The 14,530-nt window shown below is 44.3% G+C and overlaps 1 protein-coding gene across 2 annotated transcripts in view; it reads left to right on the forward strand.

Annotated features, from left to right (window-relative positions):
• Nucleotides 1–14,159, forward strand: part of FAM3D (FAM3 metabolism regulating signaling molecule D) — a 54,599-nt gene extending 40,440 nt beyond the window's left edge. For both annotated transcript variants that reach the window (XM_061622080.1, XM_061622081.1), the window contains exons 8-11: nt 2,903–2,953; nt 5,475–5,559; nt 7,780–7,906; nt 11,236–14,159. In XM_061622080.1, coding sequence (XP_061478064.1) covers nt 2,903–2,953; nt 5,475–5,559; nt 7,780–7,906; nt 11,236–11,325 — 353 coding nt within the window. In that variant the 3' untranslated portion in view covers nt 11,326–14,159. The remainder of the gene's footprint in view (nt 1–2,902; nt 2,954–5,474; nt 5,560–7,779; nt 7,907–11,235) is intronic.
• Nucleotides 14,160–14,530: the final 371 nt, after the last annotated feature.

Genomic DNA, 14,530 nt, shown 5'->3' on the forward strand with positions numbered 1-14,530 from the left:
GGAATGTTGACCTCGAGAAAATGGTGTGGCATCTGGCAGGCACAGTGGAAACTATTCCATAAAAATGCATTCAACATATTTGACGTGACAACCCCTCTGGAAATTGTTTAACATTGTCGTATGCTCTGCACAAAGGCAATAGCAGGCGCGTCAGGAGATACAATTGTTAATGCAGATAATGAAAGGGGAGGACTTTAGACCACCATTCATGCATTGACACACATCTGCACCATACATTCAAAGCACAATTATGGCATATAACAGAGATGTCATATAACAGTTATGGCTCCCCCCCAAAATCATGGGAAATGTTGTTTGTAAAAGGGTGCTGAGAGTTACTAGGAGCCTATTCCCCTCACAGAGCTTCAGTTCCCAGAGTTCCCTGGGAAAAGGCCACTGGTTGGCCATTATGAGAATAGGATGCTGGACTAGATGGGCCACTGGCCTGATCCGGCAGGCTGTCCTTATGCTTGTATAAGGGATTGACTGATAAACCGCTCTGGAAATTGTGAAAGGAACAGGGGTCTCCTGACAACTCTCAGTATCCTTAACAAACTACACTTCCCAGGATTCTTTTGGGGGAACCAAAGTGCTTTAAATGTGGTGCACATGTGGCCTGAGTCTCAGTAGGCAACTCCCCTTAAACTTGGCTAGCAATGGTTGTTTGTGGGGGGGGAGTAACATCCCGCCCCCTCCTGCTGAGAGGATAGTGCTAAAGGGAGAGTCGTAATTCTTATTTATTTATGTGCAGCATTTATATACCACCTATTCAACAAGCCCTTTTGATAGTTTACAAAACTCTACAGAAAATGCGGTCAAGTCATACTGCATCAAACATACATAAACGTCATGCTAATATGACCCCCCAAAAATCAGCATTAAAGCAGGTCAATAGCCTGCAAGAAACCAGCCTTTTAAGTTTCAAAAACTACTTGCTGTAAAAGATTGGAATGGAGAGACAGAGGGCCCTTTGTTCAGGGCTTTGAGGTTACAAAACAGTCCCTATCACAGGGAACAGGGCAGGAAGGGAGCACAGTAAAGCAGTGTCTAGGATGGGTAGATGCACCCTAGGAAGCTGCCTTATACTGAGACCATTCATCCATCAAGGTCAGTGTCATCTACACTGACTGGCAGCAGCTCTCTGGGATTTCAGACAGGGATTATTTCCCAGTCCTACCTGGAGATGCTGGGGATCGAACCTGGCACCTTCTGCATGCAAGGCAGATGCTCTACCACTGAGCTTCTGAAGAATAACACACTGACATCAGCTGCATACACCATACATTTAAATCATATCGCTTTCCTCAAAGAATCCTGGGAACTGTAGTTACTCCTTACAGAGCTATAGTTCCCAGCACGCTGAACAAACTACAGTTCCCAGGATTTTTTGAGGAAAGTCATGTGTTTTAAATGTGTGGTGGGTACACAGCCTTAATTAGTTGCTGAGATAGTACTAGTGAAGAATTACACTAGTCTCTAAAAGTGTCTGAACAAACACAATTTGAGTGATGAGTGAGCCTACTGACAAAATGGAAATGGAGTGCCTTCAAGTCGATCCCGATTTATGGCGACTCTATGAAGAGGGTTTTCATGGTAAACGGTATTCAGAGGTGGTTTACCATTGCCTACCTCTGAGGCTGAGAGGCAGTGACTGGCCCAAGGTCACCCAGTGAGCGTCATGGCTGTGTAGGGATTCCAACCCTGGTCTACCAGATCGTAGTCCAACACTCTAACCAGTACGCCACACTGGATCTCACTGACAGTATAATTACAGGTATATTTCCGGGGGGGGTCTATACATCTGCTTGCATCCTTAGCAAAAAGAATTTGGCTGGAAGAGAGGAGATGGAGACCTTTAATGGTGGATTCTCACCTCCGCACACCCCAAACTACAACTCCCAGACATCTGAGGGAATCAATGAGTGTTAGAACTGTATTAAGCAGATATAAATGTGCAGAATATTAGTGAACCTAAGAGCAGGACTAGATCTAATGGTCTGAAGCTACAGGAGAATAAATTTCATTTGAACATCAGGAGAAAAGGCTAATGGTAAGAGCAGTTCAACAATGGAACTAGTTACCTTGAGCAGGATAGGCCCTGACCCATTAAGGTCAGAAGCAGCTCACCTGGTGGCACAGAACCCCAGTGCTAGCATCCTGGAAGGTGCATTGCTACCACTTACTGGGAGGGACGGGTGAAGCAGTGAGATCAGCGCAGTGTGGGTGCACCAAGGAGAGCGCTGGGTTGGCTCAGCTGGTCCACCTGCACCATGCAGACTTCTCTGCCTCCTCACCCCTTCCCCTGTTCTGGTAAGCAGCAGCAACACACCTGCCAAGAAGGTTGCAATGTGTCACTGCCCCACTGGATGAGCTGTGACCATAGCTCTTTGGTAGAGCATTTGCTTTGCATGCAGAAGGTCCCAGGATCAATCCCCAATGGCATATTCAAGTAGGGCTGGGAGAGACTCCATGTCTGAAGCTCTGGAGAGCTACTGCCTGTCAGTGTCAACAATGCTGAGCTAGATGGACCAGTGGTATGACACAGTATAAGGCAGCTTCCTGTGTTCCTGTGAGAGGAGGGTGGGCTCTCTCTCACTGGAAGTCTTCAAGCAGAGGCTGGACAGTCATCGGTTGGAGTTGCCGTAGCATCCCTGCATCAAGAAGAAGGTTGAACTATATGACCTTCAAGGTCCCCTCAAACTCCCACATTTTCTGTCTTCTGCCAATGATCACTAGATTAATCCCGTTAAAACTTCTGTGGTTCAGAAATTTCTTTTAGAAACAATTGTTAATGGAAACTGCTGAACTTTTTATGATTTTTCCACTGCTCAAAATACCTGAAGAACAATGGGTATATATACATGTATTCCTTTCAAAGCTGTGTTTCCATTCCAATATCTAGGAACCACCGGACAGCTTCTCAAAACAGCTGCTTTTGACATGTATTCTGGAGGTAGGTCTATTTTATATTACTGATTGACTGTAGCTTATGGAGTGTCACAAGTCTAGGTCAGTCCCCACAACAGAGGAGACAACTTGTCAAGAATTGGACTTTGGTTTTGTTCTTATTTAGGACTTGTTTTGGTTTTCATCATTATTATGACTGCCTCCTCTGAAGCTCACACTCATGTTTGCGGCTGGATGACCTGGCTCCGAACCAGAGAAGCAGACTCAGGATTCAGAGACTGGGTTCTTCTGCATAAAGCTTTATTCCAGAAATCAGAACAGGGATCTATCATCTCATGCTAGATCTAAACCGGGATTCAAACAGAAATAGGCATGGTAGACTTTGGAAGCAACAGCAGATGAGTTGTCACAACAGTAAATTCAAGTGGTGCTACTTCTTATGTACAGAAATAGGGAGGACACTTAACACTATTAATTCAGGCTCTTTTTAGCATGAGCTGCAAGGTGAGGGCTACGATGGGGGTGGATGAAATTGGGCTACTTGTAACCGTGTCTTCTTTATCCTCTGTGAGTTTGGAGACATACCAGTCTCTGACTCTGCGGAGTCGCTTTCATTTTCCTCTGCTGGAGAAGTCCCAATGTTTTTATTAGCACGTATCTCTTTCGCTGTTATGCTTGGCCTTGGTGCCAGCAGAGAGTCCTCACAGGCTGGCTGAGACAAGACAAGACAGCTGTCTGAGCCTTTCTCAGTACCTCCAGCAGTCGGCTTTGAGGCTTCTGGACACTCATTCTCTGTAATCCCCTCATTTCCTTCATCAGTGCTGGTAATGTCCTTCCCAATGTTGGTAACCCTTTTTCCGTCTCCCAACCTTGCCAGAGATTCTCCTTGAGGCCCATGACACTAGGGGTGGTTCCCCTGCAAACTGTTACACTATCTCTCTCTCTCTCTCCCCCTTCCAGACTACTTCATACCCCATCCCCAATCCAGGTTCTGTCTGTTCTCAGAGCGCAGGAAAGAGAGGCTGTTAGGAGGAAGCAGTGAATGGGAAAGGGTTGGCACCCCACCCCCATCACTCTTCCCCAACAAATGCGTTTTCCCTTTTGCGCCCCGCCCCCCAGTGGTGGTTAGTGCCCTTTTGGAATGGTAAGGCAGAAGACAGGGAAGCCAATAGGAAGTGGAGCTGGAGCCTAGGGTTGGGGGACAAATTCCATTCTGTTCACATTTAAAGGAGAATTTATCAAATTTACATTTTCTGAAACAATATGAGAACTTAGCCATCCTTCAAAATTTGCATTTATTCAAATTTTGCAGTGCAGTTCTCCAACCAAGCATCTTAAAAACCAATTCCAGCACAGACGCAGACTGGGATAAGGTCTCAACTTAAAAGGCTTGTTGAAAGAGGAAGGTCTTCAACAGGCACTGGAAAGATAACAGAGATGGTGCCTGTCTACTATTTAAGGGGAGGGAATTCCAAAGGGTAGGTGCCACTACACTAAAGGTCTGCTTTCTGTTGGGAAAATGAGAAAGTGAGAAAAATCAAAATTGAAAGATTTGCGCATTCCTAATATGCAGCCTGTTCCTACTGTCTCAATGGTGCAGTAAGACTTCTTAAAGTGGAGGGGTGGCTTTGGGGCGGTGTGTCATGCAGCAGAATATCTTGGGCCAGCACTGGTGCCTGCTCTCTTTCACTTATTTTATGCCATATCCAAGAGTCACATCTTGTAATACATTGAGGGGGGAGACACACTGACTCATGAATCCATGGAAGCAAAACCTAACCCTAGTCCTACCTGCACTGAAACTACAGAAGTAATAGAAATCCAGGGCCAGTTGGGACGTGGCATTCCTAGCCAACTCAGTGCCTTTATATCAGTTGCCATGAGACAGGGAGGCTTCTTTAAGATGGAGATACTATTTTTCTTTTATTATTTATTTTATTTATTTATTAGATTTATATCCCGCCCTTTCTCCTAGTAGTAGCCCAGGGCGGCATTTTCCTTTCAGGCTCTTGGTGTGCCCCAAAGGACTAGCACAGCACAAGGACTAGCTTATAAAACTTGCAGTGTGATATATAGTGTACGCATATATTATATACACACAATTTTATATCATAAGTGTATGGGAAGCAGCATGGTGTAGTGGTTAGAGGATTGGACTAGTACTGAGACTCAAGTTCAAATCTCCACTCAGCCATAAAGCTCACTGGATAATCTTGGGCCAGTTCTTTCTCTGTCAGCCTAACCTACCTCACAGGGCTGTTGGGAGGATAAAATGAGATAGGGAGAGAACCAGGTTCACCACCTGGAGCTGTTTGGAGGAAAGGTGGAATATTAATGTAGTAATAATTATTATTTCATATGAGGTTTCGCCTCTCTTTTTTAAAGTATTCCTGAAAAACAGTGATCTCTCTTTCTTAAAGTTTTTATACTTTGGCAGTCCTTGTTGGTATAATAAGGTATATCTGTTACGATTCAGTGTTCTCTCCTTGTTGGTTATTCTGAGAGACCACTAGATGGCAGGATACGAAAAGAGCACGTTTCAACGCTTTCTGTTTGGTATTCATTAGATATTAAAGAACTCTTGGATTTTCTGAAACCAATTAACAGAGGTACCCTTGTGCTCGTAGCCTCCTACGATGACCCAGCAACAAAGTAAGTAAACTACTAAAGTGTGTGGCTTGGCTTTCGAGGACCTGTGGTGTGACTGCTGAACATGCGAGCTCTGCATTGGGAGGTCTCCCGATTCAAATCTCCCCACCTCGGCCCACCAGACAGTAATTCAGTAGGGGGGCTCAGCAAGGCACTGTTCTGTTTCCCTCCGTCTCAAGGTCAAACTAGACGAGACACTACAATCAATCTACAATTACGTAAACGGCTTTCTAAAAGAGCAGGTGGGGGGTAGATCTGGATTGGGACTTTGGTGTGGGGGATAGAGAGGCTTGAATACTTTGCCCGTGCTGTGGACCCAGTCTGGATGGGAGGGGGTGGCTCTACTATTTGCCTTACTGGGGAAAACTTGTCACATATGGGAGGGGTTTTTCCCAATGCAAATAGGCACAGGGGTCCCAATCTGAATGAGGATCACAGCAGGGAAACAAAGGGATAAGGCCTCTCTATCCATACCCCTCATGCCATTATTCCAATCCAGATTGGTGGTCCACATCAATTTACTTTTAAAGAGCCATTCACACAGCTGATGATTCCTCAAATGGTATTTTGTCTAGTTTGGTTAGGAATCCCTGGTCTGCAATAAGAAGACAACAGCCGTTTACTTTCTATGGTTGTTGTAAAGATTACTAAGTCTGCCTACACAACATACATTTAAAGCATATTTAAAGCCCATAGCTTCCCCCAAAGAATTCTGGGAATTGTAGTTTGTTAAGGGTATTGGGAATTATAGCTCTGTGAGGGGTAAACTACAGTTCCCAAGAATCTTAGATGGGGGAACCGTGTGTTTTAAATGTCCTTTAAATGTCCTTAGTTCAGAGATTAAGATACTGTATATGGAGTGCTTTTAGAACGTAGGGAAATCACCAAATAAAAGTTAAACGTTCTTATGAGACAGAGATATGGTAAGTAGCAATGTTAGACTTTAATGGATTAGCTGGGCAATCAGCAGGTAGGTTGTTGCCTGCAGATTTGGGAGCTTAGACTGGCTCTGTAGTTTTAATGCTTTACATGTTTTATTGGATGTCAAGTCAGCCGACAGGCCTATGCAGCCATTTCATTTTTTTCTTGAGTAGCCAGTCATTTTAACGATTGCTCTGCACTGCTTTTACAGGTCTTTATTTTGCTCTGTTGTTTTGCGAGAGAGCAGTATATAAATACTTTTATAAATAAATAATATAAATAAATTCTGGCTGAATTGAGTGATGAATGCTGTCAAGGCAAGTTTAGATAGGACTCACTCTTAATGGGTGATGATAATGAAATGAAACAAAAAAATAATAGTGGCTTTTCCATGTCAATTGAACTGAAGCAACTGAGGACAAGGAGGTTTCTATTTCCAGGGGTCCCAATCCTGAGTTAAGCTGCTATATTCCTCTGTGCTATATTTTCAAAAGCTGGTCAAATCCTTTCTTCCCTAAGGAGCCCAAATTGCCTGGATCAGTAATTTTCCTGCAGCTATTTTTTCTGATGATTTTTATTTGTTTAAAATTGGCTTGGTGCGCAATTGTTTGCTGCCCTGGACTCCTGCTGGAAGGACAGGATAGAAATTTAACAAATACATAAATAATCAATCCAACTCTCATTTATGTCAGGTTGAGGGGAGTTGGATGTGGCGGACCTCTGGCTCAGCTGGCTGGGTCCCAGCTCTGCTGGCAGAAGCCCCTCACCCCAGCTCACCCGCCACAGAGCTGGGACCCTGCTGGCTCAGCCAGGGGTCTGCTGGGGAAGCCCAGCCCAGCGGAAGGGGTGCCAGTAGAAGCCAGTGGGAAAGGGGCATTCTGGGGGTATGTTGGAGGAGAGGCTAAGGGGGAACTTATGCAACATTGAACTCCCATTTGGAGCACTCCTGTAGGTCCCGATCTGGGCCAAAGTTACACTGAGAAAAAAGGTGGTTTAAGAAAATAACGATAATGGAAGTCAACGGGGAGCGCTTACTCACTGGTACGGGTATTTGTGAGACCCAGCTTTTTCTTTTCCATTCAGCTCCCGGCTGAGCTGACGTTCTTCCGGCCCGGCTGCTCCCAAACGGCAAATGGATGCTGCGGAGCTTCCTGCTAGCACCTCCTGTGCTGGCACCTCTTCTGCTGGCTTCCCCTGAATTGAATTGCTCTACCTAGCATTTGAAACTTTGTACATCTCTTTTAGTGAAAAAGTAGAATGTAATAAAAGTTAATAAAATAATAAATATTGTCTCTCTCTCAGGCTGAATAACGAAGCACGGACGTTATTTACTGAATTAGGAAGCAGCTATGCTACCAAGCTGGGTTTTCGAGACAACTGGATATTTGTCGGTGGGAAGGGGCTGAAAAACAAAACCCCATTTGAACAGGTACCTTCTCATTAACAGTAGCTGCAGTCTAAATAGACAGATGTGATTGTGTTGTTTATATATTTATTTTAGGGATTTATTTATTATATAGACATTTTTGAACCATCCTTCTCTCAATATTCTCAGAGGTTTCAAAATCACTCCCAGCTTAGCACATGTAACACTAAACTGTAGTTAGCACTACATGCATGAGAAAAAAAGAGTACAAATGAAGCCTTGTTACCTCCCCTCTCATCCTCCTGGGGAGAAGGACTTTGCTAGCATTTACTTTTGAGTTTTGTAGACACCCAGTTTAGGGTTATGTATGAACCAGAGATTGTGGTGTTATCACAGTTCTAGTTAGTTTCTGACCAAATCAGTTTCAGCCATGAGTTATGGAGCTGGCTTGTTTAAGTAACCAGAGTTTGGATGGAACTACAGTCTCAGATTTATTCATAAGTCTAAAATGGGATTCTGTGCAACTGAAAGTAAGTGCTAGTGAAGTCCTCCCTAATGAAACTAATGAGGTTTTGCTTGGTATCCCGCCTGATCATGCGCTTGATGCAAAACCAGGGACAGGGACCTGTGGCCCTCCAGATGTTGCTGTACTCCAACTCCCATCAGCCCTAGCCAGCATGGTCAATGGTTAGGGATGCTGAGCGTCAGAGTCCAACATCTGAAAAGCTACCCTTCTGATGTTAAACTACTTTTGCGTTCTCAAAAGATTTTGTGCAGTTTCCTACTTATCAGTGCACTCATTGTCCATGAACAATAGATGCATGAATAAGGGGTGTGCTTATAGTCATAATAATCTTCTGCACATCAGTTGTAATTATGTGAAATGGATACACGCTGATCTTAACATCAGTTCTTTGATGAACAGATTAGCTGCTGGAGAGGCAGCTTAGTGAGAGAGATGTTGCCAGTTGGCACATTCTCACTGCCGTTTCCCTGGTGCAATCCATTTTGGACAGGTAGCAAGCGAACCATTTATTCCAAACCGGAGGGTGTTCTTCACAATCCACCTTCATATTCCACTGCATCTGTATTGTGCGTGTACACACTCAAATGGGCAAGTCATGCACGTACACACTCAGATAATGCTGGCATTCAGTCTTCATCACTGTTATGTCTAAAGTCATCCTCGCTCTGTTCAATCCAGGCACTGTTAAACTCTTCTATGTTTTGCATAGTGATATGAATTTGATTTTCTTTGCATTTTGATGGAAAGCTACCTAATGTACACTTTACAAACCAATAGGTAAACTGAAACAGAGCTAATTCACAATTCACCAAATGTTGGGATGCGGTTCTTCAACTGCAAAATATGTACAAAAATGCATATATTAAGGAAACATGTGATAAAACATGTATATATTTTTGAAAATGCACTATACTATGGAAAACCGCTTGCAAAAATTGGATATGTGGTCAAAACTGCATACAAAAATAGGCTTATTAGGAGAAAAATTGCACTAAAATGCTGATGAATGTTCATGGAAACATTATTATTATTATTAACAACAACAATAATAATAATTTTTTTTTAAATCACAAATTGCTGCAGAAATGTGGACTACTGAATTTAAGACTGGAAAAAAATGTGATTAACTGAGAGAAACCCAAACTGACAGATTCACTATTGCTAATGGTGAACTGCTGAGTGGATGCATGCAAAGCCTTCAAAAGACTGGTTGGCCATGCCACAAGTCAACCTGTGATGAGCTCAACATTATTTTAGTTATTTATTTAATTTAATTTATATACTGCCCTAAGCCCAGGGGCTCTCTGGGCGGTGTACATACAATAAAGCAATCAAAATATATAAATACAATAATACAATAAAATCAAACCAACAAAGGTAAACAAAATAATCAAACAGTAGCAAAATACATCAAATACATATATTAATACGCATTAAAATGCCTGGGAATATAAAAAGGTTTTCACCTGGCACCGAAAAGATAGCAGCGTCGGCGCCAGGCACACCTCATCGGGGAGACCGTTCCACAGTTCGGGAGCCACCACTGAGAAGGCCCTAGTTCTGGTCACCACCCTCCGAGCTTCTCGATGGGATGGCACTCGGAGGAGGGCCTTAGATGTTGAGCGCAGTGTACGGGTAGGTTCGTATTGGGAGAGGCGTTCCACCAGGTATTGCGGTCCCATGCTGTGTAGGGCTTTATAGGTCAAAACCAGCACTTTGAATTTAGCCCGGAAACAAATAGGAAGCCAGTGCAGACGAGCCAGAACAGGTGTGATATGAGCGGACCTTCTTGTCCGCGTCAACAATCTGGCCGCTGCATTCTGGACTAACTGTAGTTTCCGAACTGTCTTCAAGGGCAGCCCAACGTAGAGCGCATTGCAGTAGTCCAATCTAGAAGTTACCAGAGCATGAACGAAGAAAAGAAGTTGTCCACAAACTTAAGTGAAGGACAGGGAGCCTACAGGGTGAATGGTAGCCAAAAGCTACAGCTCTTTTGAGCTGGGGTGAAAATTGCAGGGGAGTAGACTTTGGCAGTACTGTAGAAGAAATTTCCTAATGGTCTACACTGGTGACAGAACAGGCTGTCAATGTTTTTTTTTCTGGAGGTATTTAAGAAGAAGTTAGCTAGCCAACATAAGGGATGCTGTAGTTGCATCCTGCAATGTAGATCCTGCCTTAAGCAGGGGGTTGGACTAGATGACCTCCAAGACACCTTCCTGTTGTATGATTCTAAGGCTGGTGTTGCCTAAGTGGACATGCCACTTGGCCCCCAGTATGAATTAGGCTACACTGAAGATCTTGGCAGACTAAAGATGTCCCAACTATCAGTTGCCCCTGATTTGGCACACCTAAAATTGCCATGGGGTGGTGCACTTCACCTCTGATGATGCCTACTACCCAGACAATAGGGAGGGGGGTTGGCAGGGTCCCTGCAAGTGACACAATCCAAAATAAAAGTATGTAAGTCTACACCTCTCTTCTGAAGGTTCTGTTTCTCATATTCCAGGTTAGTGCTCAATTGAACAAACAGGAATGTGGTGAGCTGCTTGGAAGCACCCTGAAAGAGTCAGGGGAATGCTAGCTTAGTGATACTGCATGTTCTTTGTATGCAGAAAGTCCGAGGTACAATCGTAACATCTCCAGTTAAAGGATCTTTAGGAAGGGTGGACTGGGGAAGACCTGTTCTGCCAGTCAGAGCAGAAGAAAAACTAAGGTTGATGGACCAATAGCTAGATTCAGTATAAGGCACATCCATACGTTCGGATGTCCAGTGGTTGACAGTTATATGCGAAAAGCATAAAGACACAAAGAGAATCCTTGTGCACACGATTCATCACACAGTTGACTTTCTCTTTACTTTCCACAGTACTTGAGAAATGATAAGGAGACAAACAAATATGACGGCTGGCCTGAGGTTCTGGAAATGGAAGGCTGCATACCTAAGAAGCTGGAATAGCAATGAGCTAAATTCAGAGCAACAGCCACCAGTGGCCTTCACTAATGGACTTTTCACTTTGCCTGGGTGTGGCCGGGGACAAGGGGGAGTCAATTCCAACAGATTCAACCCTCTACCCTATAAAGTTTTGAAAATGGAGTGCAAGCTACCATACTACTTTTAAATGAGATTACCAATAATAATAATAATAGTTGTCTGGTTGCAGCATGTGGCCAGTAGGATTTTAGTGCACTGTTCTATTATTTGAATAATTGGTTCTGCAGAGACGAAGAAGAGGATCTATAAAAGTCTTTCTGCTTTTGGAAGCCTTGCAATCAGGTGGAAAGCCAGGAGGACGCACAAGCAGGCACGAGTAAATGGCTTGAGAAGAGCTATTTGGACTGAAGACACACCTAATATATGTACATATACAGAGAGAAAGAGCAAGAACTGTTTTTATATTAACATCTGTGTCTAGCATACCAGCAACTCAAAAGTTTGATGATAGGTCTGTCATTCCCCTCCTTGCTCGCTTGCCTGGTCACCAGACTGGGCATCAGCAAATTGCATCCATGGGCAGCCGTCAGGGTCCCAGCTCACTGGCAGAATCTGATGTTGGCCTCTGGGCCTGCTTTAAAACTGGTCCTCCACTCAGTGCTGGTCATCTGCCATTTTCCCATAATTCCCCCAAGCAACCTCACATCAGGGGCATTGTGAAATATGAAAATGGCAGCTGCCCACCACGGATCTGAGTGCTGCTGCTTGCTTGCTGCTGCAACCGCCCACTGCCAGGTGAGCCCACCCGGGGCCCACTAGAGGGAGCTTTGCTGAAGGCTGCCTCAAACATGTAACTATTGCTTTCACTGCTGCCGCCACCTCTTTTGACTCGGAAACAAAGCACTCCCCAGCTGACTGGTTGCACAACTTCCAACTGGTTGCTATGGGGTGCTTTGTTTCAAAGCCAGAGGAGGAGGAGGAGAAATGGATAGGGGCAGCCATGCCCGAGTACATGAGTGAGCAGGGAGGATGGGCTGGCATGTCAGCATTTTGTTCCCTGCTGTGCTATATGGTTATAAACATATTTATATATTAAAAAAATGGAGCTCAGAGAACATTCATAGCACGGTGATCTCTATCTAGAATGTGTGTCTCCAGCCTTCATGCAGTTCTTTAATGGTACAGTTAAATCACTCTGATGGTTGCGTTGTTGCTTTTTTAACATCCTTTTTGTTATTTTACTTTTATTTGTGTTTAAATTTCCTTCAGATTCTGGTTCTGTTATACCTTCCTCTACTAAAACCCTTTATTTATTCATCTTGCTTTACTACTAGTGGCTCTACTGGTATTTCTGCTTCTATCGAGCATTCGTTTCCATTTGCACAGGAGTGGGAGGATGAGTGACTCTCTAGCTTTTATTGGACTCCAGTCCCCATCAGTCCCAGGCAGTGTGGTCAGTGGCCAATGGATGATGGGAGTTGTAGTCCGGCACTGTTGCATTAGAATAAGCCTGCAGAAGCCAAGAAGAGTCTGTGGTGATTCAGCAAAGGGGTTGATAAACCTTTTTGTGTTACCAGCCTAGATAACTAGACAATGATGTTTCAGGTCATCAGCCAAACGGAGGTGCTTTCAGACAAACATTTTTTGAATAGTCAAATGGTTTCATATTTTTCACAATGTCCATATAATGTTAACGGCATCAAAATGCCACCCCATACTTTTCCCATTGGTCCAAATTTCCCCTTTTCAGGAAAAAACCCAATAACTTGAAAAATACATGCACATACAAGTTGTCAATAAAGGCCACACTGACAGGTGGTCAGGACCACCCCTCAGTCATATGACATTAGCAGGGTTGTAGTTGTCCAGGGTCTTGGGGGGCCTTAGACCCCTTACATTTTTGGGAGCAGGGTCCCTATGTCTCCAACACCCTACAAGCAAATCAGCATGAAAGAGGAGTGTGTTAGCCACTGAGAAGAGTCTTCTAACATGCTTCCTTGTCTTTTCCTGCTGATTGAAGCCAATCGGAGTGAAAGATGAGTCAGCCACTGAGAAAACTCTTTTCAATAGCTAACACTTGCCTCTTTCATGCTCACCAGCTCTTAGGAATGTCTGTCGTTCTGGGAGAAGACATTAACAAAATGGAAAATGAAATGGACTGCCTTCAAGTTGACTGCAACTTATGGCAACCCTATGAATAGGGTTTTCATGGTTAGCAGTATTCAGAGGTGGTTTACCATTGCCTTCCTTTGAGGCTGAGAGGCAGTGACTGGCCCATGGTCACCCAGTGAGCTTCATGGCTGTGGGGATTCAAACTCTGGTCTCCCAGGTTGTAGTCCAACACTCTAACCACTACAAGAATCTCTAAAAAAAAAGGGATGTGTGTAGCTGTGACTATCATGAAGAGACCTGCACTTCTGAATTTGCCACTACACTGCTGGACATTAGGCACAGATCTGATCTCTGTTGAAAGCAGCAGGGCTTGCATTTGATACCAGACTTGAACAATGGCTGAAAAGAAACAATTTGGAGTGTGCTCTCAAGCTCCCAATTGTTCCTTTGCAGCTGTGGTTTTATTTCTCTGCCACCTGATGTCACATGAGTGACAGATGGCTGTGGCCTGGCCAAAGCATCCATGTGGACCAAATTGTGAGGCCTACCAGCCTTTCCCAACTAGTGGGCCGCCAGATGTTGTTGGACCACAACTCCCATCAGCCTCAGCCAGCATTGCCAATGGTCAGGAAAGATGGGAATTGTGGTCCAACAACATCTGGTGGCCCACTAGCTGGGAAAGGCTGAATTAGACCCTCAGGCTGAAGGATCCTCACAACTACTCTAGCCCGCAAGCCAATGGGAGAAAGAGGGTGTGGTATGGTGGGCAGGCCCAGTGTTGGGGCCTGGCATTGTGAGGTAGGGTTGCCAGGTGTCTGGTTTTCACCTAGAGACTCCGGTTTTGGGGGGTCCTCTCTGGGCCTCCGGATGACTCGCCTTAATCTCCGAACTCTTCGCTTTCATTTTTAACAAATTAAGTTTCTAGGTGGTCTGGTTCAAAAGATAAAAACCAAAATGTTAGCCACCCCCCACCCGCAACTTCTGTTAGTACCAGCTGCTCTAATCCTTGCCCTTTCAGGTTTTTAGCCAATAAGCAAAGTCAGGGTTGTGATTGACAATAGCAATAGGTAAACCTCATTTCAGGTTTTGAGAACAGTTTCCTTTTCCTGCTTGTCTC

This window comes from Rhineura floridana, chromosome 3 (assembly GCF_030035675.1).
Source record: "Rhineura floridana isolate rRhiFlo1 chromosome 3, rRhiFlo1.hap2, whole genome shotgun sequence".
NCBI lineage: Eukaryota > Metazoa > Chordata > Lepidosauria > Squamata > Rhineuridae > Rhineura > Rhineura floridana.